The 20,467-nt window shown below is 39.6% G+C and overlaps 1 protein-coding gene across 3 annotated transcripts in view; it reads right to left on the reverse strand.

Annotated features, from left to right (window-relative positions):
• LOC136884320 (uncharacterized) overlaps nucleotides 1–20,467 on the reverse strand; it is a 207,579-nt gene that overhangs the window by 14,004 nt on the left and 173,108 nt on the right. For all 3 annotated transcript variants that reach the window (XM_068229910.1, XM_068229909.1, XM_068229907.1), the window contains exons 8-9: nucleotides 6,929–7,168; nucleotides 5,789–5,926 (exon numbers count right to left, since the gene is read on the reverse strand). In XM_068229910.1, the coding sequence (XP_068086011.1) occupies nucleotides 5,789–5,926; nucleotides 6,929–7,168 (378 nt within the window). The remainder of the gene's footprint in view (nucleotides 1–5,788; nucleotides 5,927–6,928; nucleotides 7,169–20,467) is intronic.

The raw sequence follows: 20,467 nt of genomic DNA on the forward strand, positions 1-20,467 counted from the left end.
ACCTTGATTCAATCTCACTTACTATATTACCATCCTGGGAGAACACACAACCTAAATACTTGAAATTATCTACCTGCTCCAGCTTTGTATCACCAATCTGACTGTAAATTCTGTTGAATTTCTTACATACTGACATCAATTTAGTCTTTGAAAGGCTAATTTTCATACCATACTCACTGCACCTATATTCAAGTTCGAAGACTGCAGGCGTTTGGCACAATCTGCCATTAAGACCAAGTCGTCAACATACAGTACCGGTCAAAAGTTTAGGACCACATTAAAAAATCATGAAGTCCCATCTACAACCTAAAATTTTGCTACTAGACCTCTGTATTTTTTTTTTTCCCCCGCGCTCTCGCATCTAATATGATATACGTCCCATGATTTCAGTGATTTATGCCAAGTAGTGTAAAGTTATACATTTTTTACTGTTGGAAGGTCACGTCAGAAAGTCAGCATTTTTGGAAATATTATGTACTATATACTCTAATCGGCTTCAAGTATTACCAACAAGATTCTTTTATAGACTTAGCAACAGTTGGGGGTCATTTTGGTATAAATAGAAAAATTCCGAAAAAATGCGGCACCGACTTCTGTGCTTTTATTTTTTGTTTCAAATCAGCTCTAAAATGGTCAGTTTTTCCTTGTTCTTGTCATAGGTCACAGTGTGAGCTATCGTCATCAGAAATGTGTTCTTGGTTGCCATCCACAAAGTGCAAATGGAACTATCAGGGCAGATAAGTTTCATGCCGATAGCTCGTCCTGAGACCTTGGGCCATACATGACGAAGGCAAAGAAAAATCAACCATTTTGGCCCTGGTTCGACAAAATAAAACATGCCAAAAAAAGGTGCCGCATATTTTCGGAAGTTTTATATTTATACTAAAATGGCCCCCACCTATCTCTAAGTCTACAAAAAAATCTTGGCGGTGATACTTGCAACCAATTAGAGTGTACAGTACATTATATAACCAAAATTTTTGATCTTTTGGTGTGACCTTTCAAGGATTAAAAATTCATAACTTCCACATTATTTCGACCAACTCAATGAAATCAGGCGACATATATCCTATTAGATGTGAGAGCTCAGAAAGAAAATTACAGATATCTCGTGGCACAATTTTAGGTTCTAGATGATATTTCGTGATTTCTTTACGTGGTCCTAAACTTCTGACCGGTACTGTAGGCCAGACTGCTTACGACATTTCCAACTAACTGAATCCCTCCCTGCCATTTTATACCTTTCAGCAGATGATCCATGTAAACTATGAACAACAAAGGTGAAAGATTACAGCCTTGTCTAACCCCTGTAAGTACCCTGAACCAAGAACTCATTCGACCATCAATTCTCACTGAAGCCAATTGTCAACATAAATGCCTTTGATTGATTTTAATAATCTACCCCTAATTCCATAGTCCCCCAGTATGGTGAACATCTTTTCTCTTGGTACCCTGTCATATGCTTTCTCTAGATCTACGAAACATAAACACAACTGCCTATTCCTCTAGTAGCATTTTTCAATTACCTGGCGCATACCGAATATCTGATCCTGACAGCCTCTCCGTGGTCTGAAACCACACTGGGTTTCATCCAACTTCCTCTCAACGACTGATCATACCCTCCCTTCCAAGATGCCAGTGAATATTTTGCCTGGTATACTAATCAATGAGATACCTCGATAGTTGTTGCAATCTTTCCTGTTCCCTTGGTTACAGATTGGTGCAATTACTGCTTTTGTCTAATCTGAAGGTACCTTACCAACACTCCACGCTGATTTTACTACTCTATGAAGCCATTTCATCCCTGCCTTCCCACTATACTCCACCATTTCAGGTCTAATTTCATCTATTCCTGCTGCTTTATGATAATGGAGTTTAATTACCATCCTTTCCACTTCCTCAAGCGTAATATCACCAACATCATTTTCCTCCTCCCCATGAGCTTGGCTGTTCACAACACCACCAGAAATATTCCCATTTACGTTGAGAAGATTTTCAAAATATTCGCTGCACCTCTCCAGTGATTTCCTGGGATCTATTATGAGTTCACCTGAATTACCCAAAACACTGTTCATTTCCTTGTTCCCTCCCTTCCCAAGATTCTTTATTACTGTCCAGGAAGGTTTTCTGCTGCTTGACCTAACCTTTCCAGGTTATTACCAAAATCTTCCCAAGACTTCTTTTTGGATTCAACAACTATTTGTTTCGCTCTGTTTCTTTCATCTACATACAAATCCCTGTCTGCCTCAGCCCTTGTTTGGAGCCATTTCTGATAAGCCTTCCCTTTACATTTACAAGCTGCTCTCGCTTCACCATTCCACCAAGATGTTCGCCTCTTCCCATCTTTACACACAGTTGTTCCTAAGCATTCCCTTCCTGAACCTGATTACTGTTTACTGTTCGAAACTTCTCACTAATCATATCCATGTACTTCTGTCTAATTTCCTCGTCCTGGAGATTTTCTACTGTCATGAACATTAATTAAGTCACAGTGCTCAGCTGGAAGAGACAAGGACAACCTATAATGACTTTTGTTTTTGAGCTCTGAATTTTGTTATGTCCCATCAGGTTTGTTTCTCAGGAGCCGTGTTCAGAAATATGATCTGATCACATTCAGGAAGAGCATGGGTATCTTATAACGGCCAGGTTTTACTGATGACAGCCTAACAGTCGGCAAGACCGACATTTTACTTCTCTTGGAAATACTTAGGTACATCACATTTATCAATGCAAGGTTAGATAAGGAGATCAGCAGAAGGGTACAAGTGGGAAATATGTTCTACCTGGTGTGGATCAGAGAAGTTCCTTTGTTGAAATATAAAGAGATGTGCTATAACCCTATACTAACGTGTGCATCAGAGACTTGGACTTTGACAGCAAGAAATGAAAGTAAAATTCAGGCCAGTGAGATGAAGTTCGTGAGGAGTGTGGTAGGGAAGACAAGGAGAGGCAGAGTAGAAATGTTGAGGTAAGAAAAGAGGTAGGGGTAGAAATACTGAGTGATAGGATGTAGAAGAATAAATTGACATGGTTTGGACATGTTGTGAGGATGGAGGAGGGAAGGATACTAAAAGAGGTCTTGGAGACTAAGATAGAAGGAAAGAGGGCAAGGTGGAGGCCCAGAACAAAATGGATAGACTGTCAGGAAAAAGAAGACTGGAATACAATTACTGAAGAGGAGTGGTGGAAGGAGAGGCAATACTCTGACCTGGCAGGATGATGATGATAATGACGATGTATCAATGTCATGCAACCCCCATTTTGAATTCCTATCAGATTTTAAAAAAATTTTAAAAGCTCTGTTATAACCTGTAATTAGCATCCTCGTTTGCTTACTCCATGTTGTTTGTGCTTGTACAAGAGCACTCTTGCTTGAACAGCACCAAAGCAAGGAAATCAATCTTAGCAACACTGTCTTCTACGTATGGACTAGAAAATGTTGGTTTCTTTCACTGACGTGACAGGTAGTCCCTGGTCACCCACAAGAAAGGAAACTCAACTTCTCGTATCCCTAGTATGCCTCTGCTGATGGCAGGTCTTTATAAAGCAAGCGAAGTTCACCATACAGACTGATGGATGTTCATACGTGTGGCTCTCCAAACTGACATTTGTGATGGAACAAGGAAATGGATGTGGTGCCCATCCTTACTGACTGTGTTACAACCACTCTTAAGCTGGGTGGATCCCAGTGCTTGAACCTCCAGATACTCAGGATCTCAAACAGACCGAGATCTCCCAATGACAGTGGACCCATCTGGTGATTTTCAAGCTTTCCACAGGCCCTTAATAGACAGAAAACGTGCAGTCCATACTTGTTTTAAACTGAACATCCTTGTCTGGATGTGGCAGAGGAAACAGTGAACAGCAAGGAACGGAAGACTGCTCAAGACTCAAGCGGGCATACCGAACCGCTTATAAGACTCTGCAGATGTTGCGAGAAGTAAGACCGCCTTATGCACTTTGTGATGTGCTATGTACGTGTGCTCAATTCATCCCTTTGATCACTTGTATTTCTTTCTAATGTTTTGCCTGAGTTCACAATTTTTTTAATGTCTTTGGATCTGCCTTTAGTTAACACAGTGTTTCAAAAGTGTACATCAGCAAGACAGCATCAGTCACACCATCTAAGGTTATGTTACAAGGAGATTCTCACATTCCAATACTTGTACAATTTCTTATAGCTAGTTTATTGTTTACATGACATAATCCAGCTTAATTTCTAAGTTTGTTGTTTGTCCAACCCTTGTCCCCTTTCCCTATGGGGTCGGGTATGAGGTGAGATGAATCTGTCGTGGCGGGTTTTTATAACCGGATGCCCTTCCTGACGTCAACCTCATCAGAGGAGTTAATGTGATGAAATGAATGACGTGATATATGATAGTAGGGAGAGGGTGAAACCTGGTTACGGCACATAGCCTACTCCTGTTGAACTGCACCAAGGGGTCTGCTCAATGCTTAACGTCCCCATCCGACGGACGAATCACCATCAACAGTGTCATATCCCCTCATTCCATATGAGCACTGCGGAGAGGTTTGGAATTTAATCCAGCCTTTCGGCACGCAATCTAGTGATTAGAAATTGTATACCACCACCTCCCCTACCCTGACGGCCAACATTCTGATAGTGAAAATTTTTTCGACCAACGGGACTCGAACCGGCTAACCTCGGTGTTAGAACGTTTTTAGACTTCAGCGCCTTAACGATCATGGCCACCAGGTGAAATTGTTTACCTCACAGTCGGTCGTGTTGTGTTTAGCGTCCTCCCTTACGCCGTGTCGTCAACTGTATGTGTGTGAGGAGCTTGTGGTGGGCGAGGGGAAGCGGAAGGAGAAGAAATTTCACATATCCTCATACACCTCACCAAGATACATTCTTACAAGGTTTTCTCCTTTAAAATATCTCCTTCTTACTTAATTTCTTCATGTTTCAGATTTATCACAACATTCTGTTATTTGCTTTACGTCGCACTGACACAGATAGGTCTTATGACGACGATGGGATAGGAAAGGCCTATGAGTTGGAAGGAAGCGGCCATGGCCTTAATTATGGTACAGCCCTGGCATTTGCCTGGTGTGAAAATGGGAAACCACGGAAAACCATCTTCAGGGCTGCCGACAGTGGGACTCAAACCCACTATCTCCCGATTACTGGATACTGGCCGCACTTAAGCGACTGCAGCTATCGAGCTCGGTCGCACAGCATTCTAGCTTCAACTTCAACTACGGTTGTTCTCAAGAGTTCCCCCGACAATCATATGTTAGACAATCTTTTATATTCCTAACTTTATCTTCAAGACTCAACAAGTACATACTTCTCCAGCCTAAAAGGAAGACCCCTTATGCCGATTTTATTTGTTAACTTGGACATTGACTTGTTGGAAAATTTTAACCCAACATGAATGAACATTTTACCTCATCATCATAATCATCATACATATTTTAATTGTCCTGTCAATTTTTGTTAAATCTTTTAGCTGAAGATGTTCCATAATTGGAACAAAACATGTTCTGTTTAGTATTATACTTAGAAATTAAGCTGGATTATGTCATGTAAACAATAAACTAGCTATAAGAAATTGTACAAGTATTGGAAGGTGGGAATCTCCTTGTAACATAACCTTAGTTGTGTTGAACCAATACAGGACAAAATATAAGCTGTTCACATCATCTAGTTGAAAGTTTTGAAAGGACAGCCTATGATGCCTTTGAAGGATGCTTCTCAGTTCAAGAAGCCCTGTTTTTCTAAACCGAGGACAATATTCACCTGGTTCTTGTCCTAAATAATTACCTGTTCCAGCACTTGAGAAAGCGCCTCGTGGTTGGCAACGATCACTGCTCCGTAGTTGTCCTCTAGACTCGTGTGCACCACACTCCGTCCTTTCCGCAGCTTCAGTCGGCTCGTTGTGGAGGGCCAGTCTGCGTCATCCTGCAACACGGGTACACAGAGCCACTCTATCAAGGAAGGTCATAATTTAGTAAAGGAAGTCTAAGAAAAATCATAGCCACCTGAGCTTACAATAATTTGGAAACTGTTGTTCTTTTTCTTTTCCGTGCCCATGTTCAAGTCAATTTCAAGGAATTGGCATCTGACATTTGTTTGAAGTATGTCTCCCACAGTATTTGTATGATAAAACCTGAGGACAATTCATCAGATGGACTAGAAAGGCCTACTACCACAGTCACCACCCAACTTCCTCACCCGGTACCATATGGGGCAGCACCATGTGCAATCTACGCCACCCAGATTGTCAGCGAGGCATCAATCTGCTCAGGCTTGTGAATGAACTGATTGTCTTCCAGGTCACTCGTCCTTTCCCCATGATGGACGATGCCTTCGCAGATCTTCTGGTACGTGGCATCATAAAAAAGAGGTAAGTGATCAGCATTCCCATTCTTTCTTGTCCCAAAAGAGTTTAGCGCTGATCTTAGCGCCTGGACTGTCTCACTCGCTCCACCTGTCTTCCTCTTCCTCACTTGCTCCGTAGCGCTCCAAATTCGAGCCGAGTTGAGCCGAGTTGAGCCGAGCTTAGCCAAGTAGCCCAGAAACGAAGCGTTGGTTCGGGCCGAGCCGAGTGGGAGCGATGCACTGTGCACAGGAACTCTGCACCACAGTTTGGATGTGTGAGATTTTGGGCGTTTGAGAGGCCCTGGTCTAGACGAATCACCTCTTCACTGCCATAGAAGCTGTACCGAGATTAAATATCAGACTCTGTCTACATGAATCACCTCTTCACTGCCATAGAAGCTGTACCGAGACTAAATATCAGACTCTGTCTATATGAATCACCTCTTCACTGCCATAGAATCTGTACCGAGACTAAATATCAGACTCTGTCTAGATGAATCAACTCTTCACTGCTGTAGCTGTAGGGGCACTAAATATCTGACTCTGTCTCACTGCCACAATAAGAAGAGATAGATGACTCACCTCTTCACTGCCATAGAAGCTGTATGGGGAGTAAATATCGGACTCTGTTTCGCTGCCACAATAAGGGAGAGATGTAGACCTCACAAAACTTCTTCGGAACTTCAGGAACTCTGGAGAGGTGTCTATGGTACTGTCCGATCTGCGGTGCTGACCGTCATGCCTGGAGGATGCCTTCACCACTGTCATGTCGCACTCGGGAGATCTGGACCTCACGCTCTCGTACATGTTCTCACTAGCAGTCTGGAATGGACAAATATAAAACACCATTACATTACAACTTGCATGGGCTCAGACACGGGTACTCATCTCGTACTTTATATGTTTCCAGGGGAACGGACATCAAATGGCCTTGCCCTCTTCTATGAATTCGTAATGAGTACAGTGACCTTCAATGTGTTCTTTGTAAGGACAGTCGAACCTCTGTATATTGAAGATGGTATTAAAAAACTATTTAAAATAGTTGGTGTTGGGTCCACCTTTAAAGATAGAAATTTCTTAATGTTCTGTATCACAATTAAATTGAAACAAGAAATAAAGTGGTTCAACCTATTCAATACAAGTAAATAAGAAATGTAGTGTTACATTCTTATTTGGTTAAAAGCAGTACCGGCCTCGGCCACCAATCTGGGTCATCATCAGCCGATTAAAAATACAAAACCCTTCATAGGAAAACAAAAAATTAAAGGATAAGTCTTTCACAAAAGCAGTTCAAGAAGCAATATAAGACAATAGGAATTATCACTGCACAATTTTAAATCATAAAAACTAGAAGAAGTCGAAGATCAGTCACTTATATGTACCAAGGCGCATATCCTTGAAGAGTAGCACAACACACGCAATGTCCAAGTCGAAGACAAGTTGCTTAAATAAAGTAAGATGCTAGCTCCTGAAGATCAGCGCAACAGGAGTTTAAAAACTGAATTTGAATATAATTTGGATGAGGTAGTTATCCCAAAAGATGGCAAGTGCAAATACTTAGGTGTGAGATTTGAAAGTAATTTGTACTGGAAGGGTCATGTTGATGACATTGTTGGGAAAGCATACAGATCGTTACATGTCATAATGAGGCTACTTAAAGGATGCAACAAAGAATTAAAAGAAAAAAGTTACTTGAGTATGGTTCGTCCATTATTGGAAAACAGTGTTTGGGATCCTCACCAAGAACACCTAATAAAAGAAATAGATAGTGTGCAGAGGAAAGCAGCAAGATTTGTAACAGGGGATTTCAGGAGAAAGAGTGTGTATCAGAAATGTTAAAGGAACTTGGGTGGGAAACTTTAAGTAAGAGAAGGGAGAAAACTAGACTTATAGGATTATATAGAGCCTATACAAGAGAAGAAACATGGGGAGATATCCGTGAGAGGCTTCAGTTGGAAAATAATTATATCGGCAGGACTGACCACAAATATAAAATTAGAAGGAATTTTAGCAGAAGCAATTGGGGTAAATTTTCATTCATTGGGAAGGGTGTGAAGGAGTGGAACAGTTTACCAGGGGTAGTGTTTGATCCTTTTCCAAAATCTGTACAGATATTCAAGAAGAGAATAAAAAGCAAGAGAGAAAATAAATGAAATATTAGAGGGCATTCGACCAGTGCAGGTTATTGTAAATTTTAAAAAATGTGTGTGAATAAAGTAATTCCATCCCCTGGTTTAAGGAGTTTGGACAGCCAAAGTAGGGGACTGCCTGTAGGGGTGAAGTACAGTGGGGACTTTGAGGGCCCTGGGACCGCTACGGTAGCTGTGAAGGCCCTTCAGGAACTCTGGAAAGTGGTGGCGAAAGGGGCTCTGGTTAAGATGCAGCAGGTCGTTATGCTACTTAGGTTCCAGAACGGGTAAAAAAAAAAAAGTAAATAAGTAAATAAATGCAATGTAAATATTAATCTTATACCAGTTGTACAGTATCATTTGAAGTAATTCCACATACTGTATATCAGTTGACTATATTTGTAAGTAGGACAGGAGATATTATAAGTAGAATTTTGTAAACAATATAAATTTATTAAGGATGAGCTGTGTGTTTAATAGAAAACATTGTTAAGTATATAAATTTCATTATTCGTCCGTATTGAACCAAGATTACAATTTATTAAAATATACACGTTGTAATTTCACCTTAACAACATTTTTGGTATTGAATAAGGTGGATACGAATTTTAATAAATTGTAGAAAACATTGTTAGCATAAATTGTATAATATTGTATTATAGGAAAATTTTCTTCTCTTGTTAATTTAATATTTAGTGGTTGACAATAATGTATTTTAGTGTACCATTTGCCACCGAGGTAGACACCTCATTTGCAAATAAAGAGATTTGATTTGATTTGACATATGCAATGTCCGGCATTGTGCTTTTAAATGCCGATGAAACTCGGTGAATAGCTTAAAGAACAAGCCTGCAAATGCTTCAGTTGTGAAAATATATAATACAAGTTAATATAATTGAAGTATATATCAATGTTAATAGGATCTTGTAGATTCTTTAGAGATGCAGAACAGTTGACGTAAAAAACAATTGTGAGGAAAAAAATGTTAAAAAGCGCAATATTGGAAACAAATGAAATACGCATATGCATAGCGTGTTATTTCTTGAAGATAAGAATTTGGGTCATACTTGAGGTGGCGTAAGGTATGAGTTTAAATTTGAATGTTGCAATGATCTGAACTGTAGGTGGTATTATAGTATACAGTTCAATTCAGAAAATAGAATTTTTTTTAATTGAGGGGAGAGGTGAAAAGAAAAGATAAGAAAAGATGGGATAAGGTAATAAAGGAGGAGGATTAATAGATAAGAGAAGATTAAAAGAACTGGAAGTTAAAAGAAGATGGAAAAGGATAGGATAGGATAGGATAGGATAGGATAGGATAGGATAGGATAGGATAGGATAGGATAGGATAGGATAGGATAGGATAGGATAGGATAGGGAAATAAAGGAGGGGTAGTTTAGGGTGGGTTAGGAGGATGGGTTATTGGAGGTAGAAAACGTGGATAGAAACTGTGTAAGGCATGGAAAATTGAATTCGGGTTTAGAAATTTAGCATTTTTGAGAAGAATTAGGAAGTCAAATAGAATATTAGGTTTTTCAGAAATGTCGTTTAAATTGAAATTAGGGTTGAAGTATGGGTCAAGGTGAATAAAACAATTTTCAGTAGTGTTTAGAAGGGGGCCCTTGGTAATGATTTAAGTCTGAACTGAAAAAACAGACTGACGTCTATTTAACAAGAGGTGCATTGGCAACAGAGCTGTAAGGATTTCTGAAGGGGAACTTCCGGTTTAAAACCACTGCCGTCCTAAATCACCCCCTGCTAGATCAGTGAGTGGTCAGGGATATCAAACGTTTGCCAAACTGTTTGAATGCCGCTGGGTACGCGTTGCCCATCTCAGCTTTAGCAGAGATTGTTATCAGTGGAATACCCTGTAGGACGGATACTCACTGGAAGGTGATTGGGGATTTAAGTGAAATTATGGAGTGGGTAAGTGGGAAAGTGAGAGTGAGATTTCTAGATCCTAATAGGTGGGTAGGAGATAGGGACCTGAGCTCAGATGGCCTTCACTTAAACCGCAGTGGTACATATAAGTTGGGAAATTTGTTTGGAAGAGTCATAGGAAGGTATGTATGTATGTATGTATGTATGTATGTTTAGTCATCAGCCCGAAGGCTGGTTGGATCCTCAACAGTTCCACCATGAGCTGTCATAGATGGCCTAGGCATCACTGAAGAGACGTACTAGGGAAATGAGGAGTGAGGTAGTTTCCCGTTGCTTTCCTCACCGAGCCAGAAGTTGCTATTACATATCAGTCTGCCAAGCCCACTGAAATGAATGCACCAACCGACCCTATGAGCAACAGTTTCACACCATTCATAGCAAGGACTGGCTGCGTAAGGAATGGCATTACTAGCATCACTCATACCTCAGTCACTTTCATTTTGTCAAAGCCAAGGATAAGACAGAGACAGATCAATGAAAGTAACAAAATTGCTCTAGCCCATACCAGAAGACTTAGTGCAGTGTAAACACTAGGTCCCCATAGGGAGGTACGTTACGGGAAACAGGGTGGTCTAGAGAGTGGTGATAAAGGAGCAGGGATCTGAAAGTCAAGGAGGGATGACATAAAATGTTAGTGTTGAACTAGAGATATTACAAAAAAAAAAGGAATAGAATTATGTAATTTCACTATTTAATTTCATTTCTCACAGAACTGGAGTGTGTATTGTAGAGATAGAATAGGAATGGTAGAAGGGAAAGTATTCATTCTGGTGAAAGAAGAATTTGTAAGCTACGAAAATGTTAAAGATTCATTAAATTCTAGGTGTAAGGCTCAATTTCCGAAGATAATAGGGAACTTGATGTCTTTGGAATGTACAGACTGGGAAAGGGCAGCGCAGACGCTGATTCAGAAGATAATCAGCTACGTGGGAAACGATATGGAAAGGAACGTGACTGTAGGGGATGATCTTAATTTACCAAATGTCAATTGGGAAAGTAATGTGAATGACAGGGAACATGATCAACAAATGGCGAATAAGTTAATATGAGAAGGTGATGGAACCAACTAGAGGGAAGAATATTCTGGACGTGGTGCTGGTAAAACCAGATGAACTCTATAGAGAAACCAAAGTAATAGATGATATTAGTGATCACAAAGCTGTTTTTATCATAGTTAAAAGTAAATGTGATAGAAAGGAAGGTCATAAAAGTAGGATATTGGGAATACCATATGGCTGATAAAGCAGGCATGAGGGAGTTTTTAAAAATAACTATATTCGGTGGAAAACAGTAAAAATGCAAACATACTCTGGGGTGGGTTTAAAGCAATTATTGAGGAATTTGAAATCATGTTTTAACCTTTAAAGGGGGTAAGTAATGGCAAAGACTCATTCTATTATAACAGAGAAATAAAGAGACAAAGTAGGAGGAGTAAGTTGGAAAGAAATAGAATTAGAAATGGCTGTGAAAGGAGAAATAGAAAGAACTTGCTAGAAAATTGAATCTAGCAGCTAAGGACAACATGATGGCAAGCATAATTGGCAGTCATACAAATTTTAGTGAAAAATGGAAGGGTATGTATAGGTACTTTAAGGAAGAAACAGGTTCTAAGGACATTCCAGGAATAATTAATGAACAAGGGGAGTGTGTATGTGAGGATCTTCAAAAGGCAGAAGTATTCAGTCAGCAGTATGTAAAGATTGTTGGTTACAAGGATAATGTCCAGATAGAGGAGGTAACTAATACTAAAGAAATATTAAAATTTATCTATGACAACAATGACAATTACAGTAAGATACAAAAGTTGAAAACTAGAAAAGCAGCTGGAATTGATAAGATTACTGGAGATACACTAAAGACAATGAATGGGTTGAAATATAGTACCATATCTGAAGTACTTATCTGATTGTTATTTTCATGAAGGAGCTATATCAAATGAATGGAGAGTTGTACAAGGGAAAGGGTGATAGACATAAAGCTGAAAATTACAGACCAGTCAATTTGACATGCATTGCATGAAAGCTTTGGAAAAGCATTCTATCTATTTATATTAGACATGTTTGCAAAATTAATAACTGGCTTGATAGAAGGCAGTTCAAGTATAGGAAAGGTTATTTCACAGAAGCTCAACTTGTAGGATTCCAGGAAGATATAGCAGAGATCTCAGATTCAGTAGAACAAATGGACTGTATCACGATTATCAAAGAATTCCGAATCAGCGTCTGCGCTACCCTTTCCCGGGCTTTATACTCCAAGTATATCAAGTTCCCTATTATCTTTAGAATTGTACCAGACAAAAGAGTGACTGAATGGGTGACTATATTTCTAGAAAATAGATCTCAGAGAATTAGAGTAGGCGAAGCTTTATCCGACCCTGTAAAGAGGAAAATTCCTCAAGGCAGTACTACTGGACTATTTTATGTTTTCTTATATATATATATAACTAACGAATGGAGAGCCTTTGTAAAGTAGCTTTCAGTTTCACTGTGTGCTTCACTAGTAAATATCGAAGGGGGAAACAATGAACATCTCGATTTAGCTGACTGTACGTATATCGGACATCACTGAACCAAAATCACTTCAAAATATCTGATTTCATTGTAAGGATGGAATGAAACAGCAGATCGTATGGTCAGTATAAAAATCTATTGACTAGTGGTGATGGAGATTATTGTTTTATGTACAGTCAAAACCGGTTCTACAGTCTCTGAAGGGACCGCTAATTAACGGTCGTTCAATCAATCAATCAATCAACATTGTTCTGCATTTAGGGCAGCCGCCCAGGTGGCAGATTCCCTAGCTGTTTATAAAGCCTTTTCTTAAATGATTGCAAAGAATTTAAATTATTCCAATTACTCACGCCCCTTCCTCTAAACGAATATTTGCCCCAGTTTGTTCCCTTGAATTTCAATTTGATCTTCATAATGTGATCATTCCTACTTAAACTTATTCGTCTATTAATGTAATTCCACACCAATTCTCCGCTGACAGCTCGGAACATACCACTTAGTCGAGCGGCTCATCTCCTTTCTCCCAAGCCTTCCCAGCCCAAACTTTGCGACATTTTCGTATCGCTACTCTCTCTCTCTCTCTCTCTCTCTTTTTTTTCTGGAAATCACTCAGAACAAATCGAGCTACTTTTCCAGTTCTCGAATCAAGTAATCCTAGCGAGGGTCCCATACTCTGGAGCCATACACTAGTTGGGGTCTTACCAGAGACTTGCAGGCCTATTCCTTCTCCTTTACCTTCTTACTACAACTCTTAAATACCCTCATAATCATTTGCAGAGATCTGTACCCTTTATTTACAATCCCATTTATGTGATCACCTCAATGAAGGTCTTCACTTAATGTTAACACCTGGGTACTTACAATGATCCCCATCAGGAACTTCCACCCCATCAACGCAATAATTGAAACTGAGAGGAGTTTACCTATTAGTGAAACTCACAGCCTAAAATAGGTGATAGTTGCACAAACCAGTTCATTTGTTGTTAAAAATATCATATCTTCAAGTTTCAGGCTGCACACTTATGTGGTCAATTAACAGAATAAAGTTTAAACTTCAAAAAACATAACTGAAATAAGTTCTGTATTTGCAGTATAGTATTTATGGTGTAGGACTGAGAGGAAGTTTTCTTCTGAAGTTTATACAGTACGTACAGCAATAATATGTCAGCAATATATAAAATAACTAGCGCTTTGCCCGCGGCTTTGCTCGTGTCACAGTTGAATTATGTCCCATTATATTATTTTATTTCCCTTTTCTTTTGAAGTCCACCGAACCAACCTTATGCGTTCATCGACTTTCGTAAGAAATGTAAGACATGAACGTAAATTATGTATTTCCCCGTCCCGGTTTCGGCCAGAATTGAAAACTTTCACATGTATTCCGAGTTTGCTGTTAAATGAAATTCTCCTGTAATAATAGTAGCTTCTATTATTTCTTTTAACCCCGTCACACGTAATCTAGTGCCATTGCACAAATTAGGTGGTTTGAGAATACTGAAACGGGAACGCCCTGCGAGCATTCACGTTTCATTCATTTATTAAGAGGAGCTCGCTAACACCCGGCCGTAAGCATTTAAAACTTGCGCCGAGCGCACAGGCATTGTGGGTACTGCAAGCAAGCTCGCGCTGTTCTAGAACACCGGCCAAGGTCAAGCGACGTCACGCAGAAGGTTCTTTCGTGTTCCATAGCATTGCAGCATGAACGAAATGTGATATCAATATTTCAATAACGTCACCTTGCAGGCAGGAATAATGAACGCTGCTAGCCGAAATTTCATGTCAATCGTTGTAAAGATGGCCAAGATATAAAATTTTCTTGGAGCCCACATGTGTAGCCACGCCTACCGACCTTCGGCAATATAAGCGAATCGCCAGCCTGGGGTAAAGCAGAGTGTGCAGTGTGGGCAGTGTGCAGCTGAAGTGTGCCGTAGGCAGAGAGAGTGAAGGGAGTCGGCAGTAAGCCGTGAGTTCAGTGTGTGTGTGCAAGTAAGCACGTCGCGATATAATTCGTCACTCGGTCCGGCTGTATACTTGAGTTCAGAAACATTAGTGTTAGAAGCTTTCTCCGTGGGCTTGAACTTTGTGCATGAACAAAAACGTAATTTCGTTTTTATCAGTCTGTACGACTGGGCGATTATATTTCGTTTGTGGACTACGAGTGTTTCTAGCATAAACTGTGCCAACCTTGATTTCATTTAAAGACTGTGTGAAAACAGCGATAGTGTTTCTGGCATAAACTGTGCCAGCCTTGATTTCGTTTAAAGACTGCGTCTATCCATTGAACTGTGTTCGTAATAAAACTGTGCCAGCCTTGATTTCATTTAAAGACTGTGTGAAAACAGCGATAGTGTTTCTAGCATAAACTGTGCCAGCCTTCATTTCATTTAAAGACTGTGTCTATCCATTGAACTGTGTTCGTAATAGAACTGTGCCGACCTTCATTTCGTTTAAAGACTGTGTCTATCCATTTTTCGGAACTGTGTTTGTAATAAAACTGTGCCAGCCTTCATTTCATTTAAAGACTGTGTCTATCCATTGAACTGTGTTCGTAATAGAACTGTGCCAACATTCCCTCTTAAAGACAGTATTAACTTGTGGAATACGGTATCGTAATTTCTTTCTGAGGGACCATGCCAATTACCATCATAACCTGTTCTGAATCACGTATGATCTTAAGTGCCAGTGATAATCTTCTAAAAATTACGACATAACAGAACTTGGACTGTCGTTTATTTCAACAAGTGTGTGAATATTGTGCTCATGGTGTACAGTGCAGAGACTGCACCCGGTGAATTTAATTTTCTTTGTGAAGTGCTTAATCACTGCACCTCGGAAGGTCCTAGATTATTTTCGTTTATTTATTATTCCAAATATGATAATTCCTTCCATCTTATTCTCATGGAACTGTGACTCTGACTTTATCCTTGCTGCTAAAGTGCGTTCAACATCATTGACTGTGGGAACTATTTCGGTGTGCTTCGCCATGGAGGTGTCACACCAGAGTCCCATGACGTCCGATGCGGAAGCTCCACATTTCCCCGTTCCTGCCTCAGGTTCGAGTCGCCATCAACACTAATACAGAGAAAACACCAACGACGGAAGACAACGCCGACGCCGACCGCAAGATGACGCAGACGCCGCAGGACGACGTCCCCTCCACGTCTTCAAGGACAACCCCACGATTCAGCTGTAAAAGGTGACATAATTCTTTGCATATCTATTGAATAAACTGAAGGATCCACTTAATCATAATTTTTTTTCACTACCCTTCTCTCTCACTCTCTTAGCATGGGCCGTACATGCCTTGACGTTTCTCATGCTCTCCGATAAACTGAAGTACGGGCGTTCCTGTAACGTAACAACATTATAAGTGCTCCTACTTTCAAACGAAGTTTGTGATATGGGAATCCTGGAGGATTAAGAGTATTTAGGAAGTCTACTGGATAATTGACAGCATCGTCTGTTTGTGATACCGTGTCGACCGATTTATACTCTATTTCTTCTGCATCAAAATATGTACGCAATGCTTCATTTAATTCATTAGCCGTCTCATTAAAGTAAATCTACAAAAATCCAGGATCTTGATGAACATTTAGCATTAGACTGCCTATGGAATGCTAACTATGACCTTGTACTTTGAAAGTTGGCATAAAGCCGGATTGGATGACTTGCTTAGCACCAAACGATGTCATTTGAAAACAGCTGCTATGTTTTCTAATTCGATTAAAAAAATGACCATGATCTGGATGGGCACCCATTAGTAACTGTATAATGGTCCAGGTGGAGATTAGAGTGGTGGCAGCTGAACCTTGCCAGAATCGCAACACATGCCTAGTGTTTCTTCTTTTCACTTGAGAGCATTGCAGAATTGGCATTTATGGATCATTTTACCAGTGGTTATCAAGCTGTTATCTTCCTAATTAATTTCAGGATCGCAAGGCATTCTGGAACGAAACTTAATTTTACATGGACGCAATCGTGTTTCTTTTCGGACCCCAGGGTGATGTTGCTCATATCGCATTTGAATTGTCCTCTGATATTCGTGATTATTTTGCTGGTGTGTGGCTGCCGCTGCTCTATGAACCTTGAGATTATTCTTCTGGTAAGTGTCCGCTGCTGCTCTATGGACTTCGGGATTTTTCTTTTGGTATTTACTTGCAGGAATGGTATGTGCAGAAGGATTATTCTGTAAAAATGTGGCTGCTGCTTTTTTTAAATTGTATTTTTCTCGTAGCATTTGAGTATTGAGTACGACATTTTTCAGAAACTTTTGCAGCAACGAATGAATCACTTGTTTCTTCGCACAGACATTCATATACAGTACTTCAAAATGTCCATTAGAGAAATTACCAGTAAATCCCGATCTTTTTACGGTATTAGCTTCATCACTAAATGTCCAGTATAACTTTTGATCACGATAAACTTCAAAGCGGAATGGAAATATTTTGCCTGCTGCCGTCAACTTACATGTTACACCATAAGTTGAATCTTCTGACTCGAAAAGTCGGCACAATTTGAAGAGGATTAGTTATTACCAAGATGATTTTCGGATGAAATGGAGACAATTTACGAAACTATAGCTTTACGAACTTCATTATGCCGTAACTGAGTAGAATATAAAATGTAAGAAAGAGATCTAAATAGACACGCACCGTCACCTACAACAGAAACAATGTTATGTGGCAACACTTCACCATTAATGTTTAGACTGTCTCCTTGAAATATCACACACCAGTACGTTGAATCCTCTGATGTGAAATGTTGGTACTCTGCTGAGGAGAATAGTTATTAGCCAGGATTGCCAAGGTTCAAACGCTTATTGCTCAAGAGTTCTATCACACTCACTTCATTACTGGTCGACAATATTATGCAAGTTGCCTCCGGTCTCTCCTTCGTCAATATGAGTGACATATCTTCGACCCATAGACAGCTTTGCTAATGACGCATGCGTGCGCCGAACTTGTGGTACATTCGCCTAGCCTGTTTTACCAGTTGTATGGATGAAACAATTCATTTAAACTGTAAGCGACTGCATAACTCACTAACAAAATATAAAACTGTAATAAATCTCATTGATAAAACAATATTCCTGTGTTAAAAGAAGGCCGCCAATAGGCAGATTCGAACCTGCAATCTTGCAGTCTGTAGTCTGTTGACTTAACCGTTGCGCTATCAGCGCAGCGTTAGATACCTTCTCATGAATTCACTCACAAACATTCGTATATGTAGGCCTACATACTGTTAATTGTATTTTATTTTCTTTAAGGATTTGGTGTATTACCGTCTTAAAATACACGGAAGTGGAGTGAATTGTCGCGTACACTTACATGTTGGAAAGTGCTGTGGCCATTTTTAATTGGCAAAAGCCAAAGATTTATGCGCGCAAGGGAAGTATTTCATCTGGAAAATCTTGAAAATAAATATATTTCCGTTGACTTTTCAAGAAATGCAAGATTTTTGCTGTACTACCGAGACGATTTGGAAGACTGAATGACTATATATCTACATTTGTAGATTTCAAGAAAGCTTATGATTGCACCCATAGATAATCTCTGTTTAAAATTTTAAGACACCTTGGACTACACCCCAAATTAATAAACATGATAAAATTGACTCTCACCAACACCAAATCAAAAGTGAAGTTTAGGGGTGAAACATCAGAGACATTTGAAATTAAAACTGGGCTACGGCAGGGAGATGGGCTCTCACCACTATTATTTAACTGTGCTCTAGAAATGGTAATGAGGGAATGGTTTAGGAAATGTCCCCCCAAAATAAAGATTGGCCGAAAAATCAAAACAAATTGCCTGGGTTTCACTGACGATTTAGCATTACTAGCAGTGGACATGAAAAAGCAAAAACCCAGATAACAGAACTTCAAAACATTGCAAATAAAATTGGCCTCAAAATATCATTTGAAAAAAATAGAAATTATGCCGCAAAAACCAACACAGCTAAAAGAAGTCACCATAAATGGTAATAAAATCAAAATAGTAACTCAATTTAAATATCTTGGAGAAGTAATAACATATAACCTAAATGAAAAAATCTCAATCCAAATAAGAACAAATAGATTAGCTAAAGCACAAAAATTAACATGGGATATCTGCAAAAAGAAATATCTATCAATAAATACAAAAATAAAACACTACAACACAGTTATAAAACCGGAAGCTACATATGCAGCAGAAACACTTTTTCACCTGAATAAACAATCAAAGACTGACAGACTTCAGAAAATTGAAAGGAGGATTGGAAGAACCTGCATCAACAAAAAATACCAGAAAGATGGACAGTGGCGGTTAATACCTAACAAAGTCATGTACAAAGAGCTAGAACCCATTACAGATACTATGCGTAAGAAGAGACTGGGATTCTTTGGACATATCATGAGGATGCAGGATTCGAGACTTCTGAAACAACTAGTACAACACAATCTCGTCTCAAAAAATACCACAACAGGATGTAAATGGATCAGAGAAGTAAGAGAGGATCTGAAGGAAATAGGCCTTACAACAGAAGACACCACAAATAGGATAAAATTGAATACAAAACTCAAGAATACAAACCTCCGCTTTACCCTTACACAAAACAAACCAACAACACGCACATTTTCAACTGAGGAAAGGGCACGAAGATCGGAGCGTCTGAAGAAGTACTGGGAGGACCGCAAAGCCCGAACAATCTCTTCAAAGAGACCTGAACGACGGACTGACTAAAGTGATCCTATGTGGTCATAAAAGAAGAGGAAGAAGAAGAAGAAGTGTTCAAAAGAGATATTGAACACAAATATAAAATCACTTATCACCCCTTTTCACCCCTTTAAAATCTGAATTTTAAACATTTCTTTTAAAATATTATTTATGATATGTGAAAATAAATATCTGAATGAATATAAGTACAATATTTTTCACAAAAATGGAGAAATTCACCAAAAAGTAAAATCACATTTCGCCCCTTTTTACCCCTTTAAAATAGGAATTCTTAAAAATCCTTTCTTAGTGCATGCCTAAGCTATGGTAGGAACATGTCCTCAAATTTTCATGCAATTATCTCCAGCAGCTTTTGCTGTGCGTTGATTATCAGTCAGTCAGTCAGGACATCTTGCTTTATACACTGACTGACAGAGCAAATGCAACACCAAGAAGGAGTGGTTCGAAAGGGATGAAAGTTGGGGAAAAAACAGAGACGGCACGGACGAATAATTGATGTTTATTTCAAACCGATATGCAGGTTACACAATGCGCACGGCATCGACTCAGTAGGATGTAGGACCACCGCGAGCGGCGATGCACGCAGAAACACGTCGAGGTACAGAGTCAATAAGAGTGCGGATGGTGTCCTGAGGGATGGTTCTCCATTCTCTGTCAACCATTTGCCACAGTTGGTCGTCCGTACGAGGCTGGGGCAGAGTTTGCAAACGGCGTCCAATAAGATCCCATACATGTTCGATTGGTGAGAGATCCAGAGAGTACGCTGGCCACGGAAGCATCTGTACACCTCGTAGAGCCTGTTGGGAGATGTGAGCAGTGTGTGGGCG

This window comes from Anabrus simplex, chromosome 12, assembly GCF_040414725.1.
Source record: "Anabrus simplex isolate iqAnaSimp1 chromosome 12, ASM4041472v1, whole genome shotgun sequence".
Classification (NCBI taxonomy): Eukaryota; Metazoa; Arthropoda; class Insecta; order Orthoptera; family Tettigoniidae; genus Anabrus; species Anabrus simplex.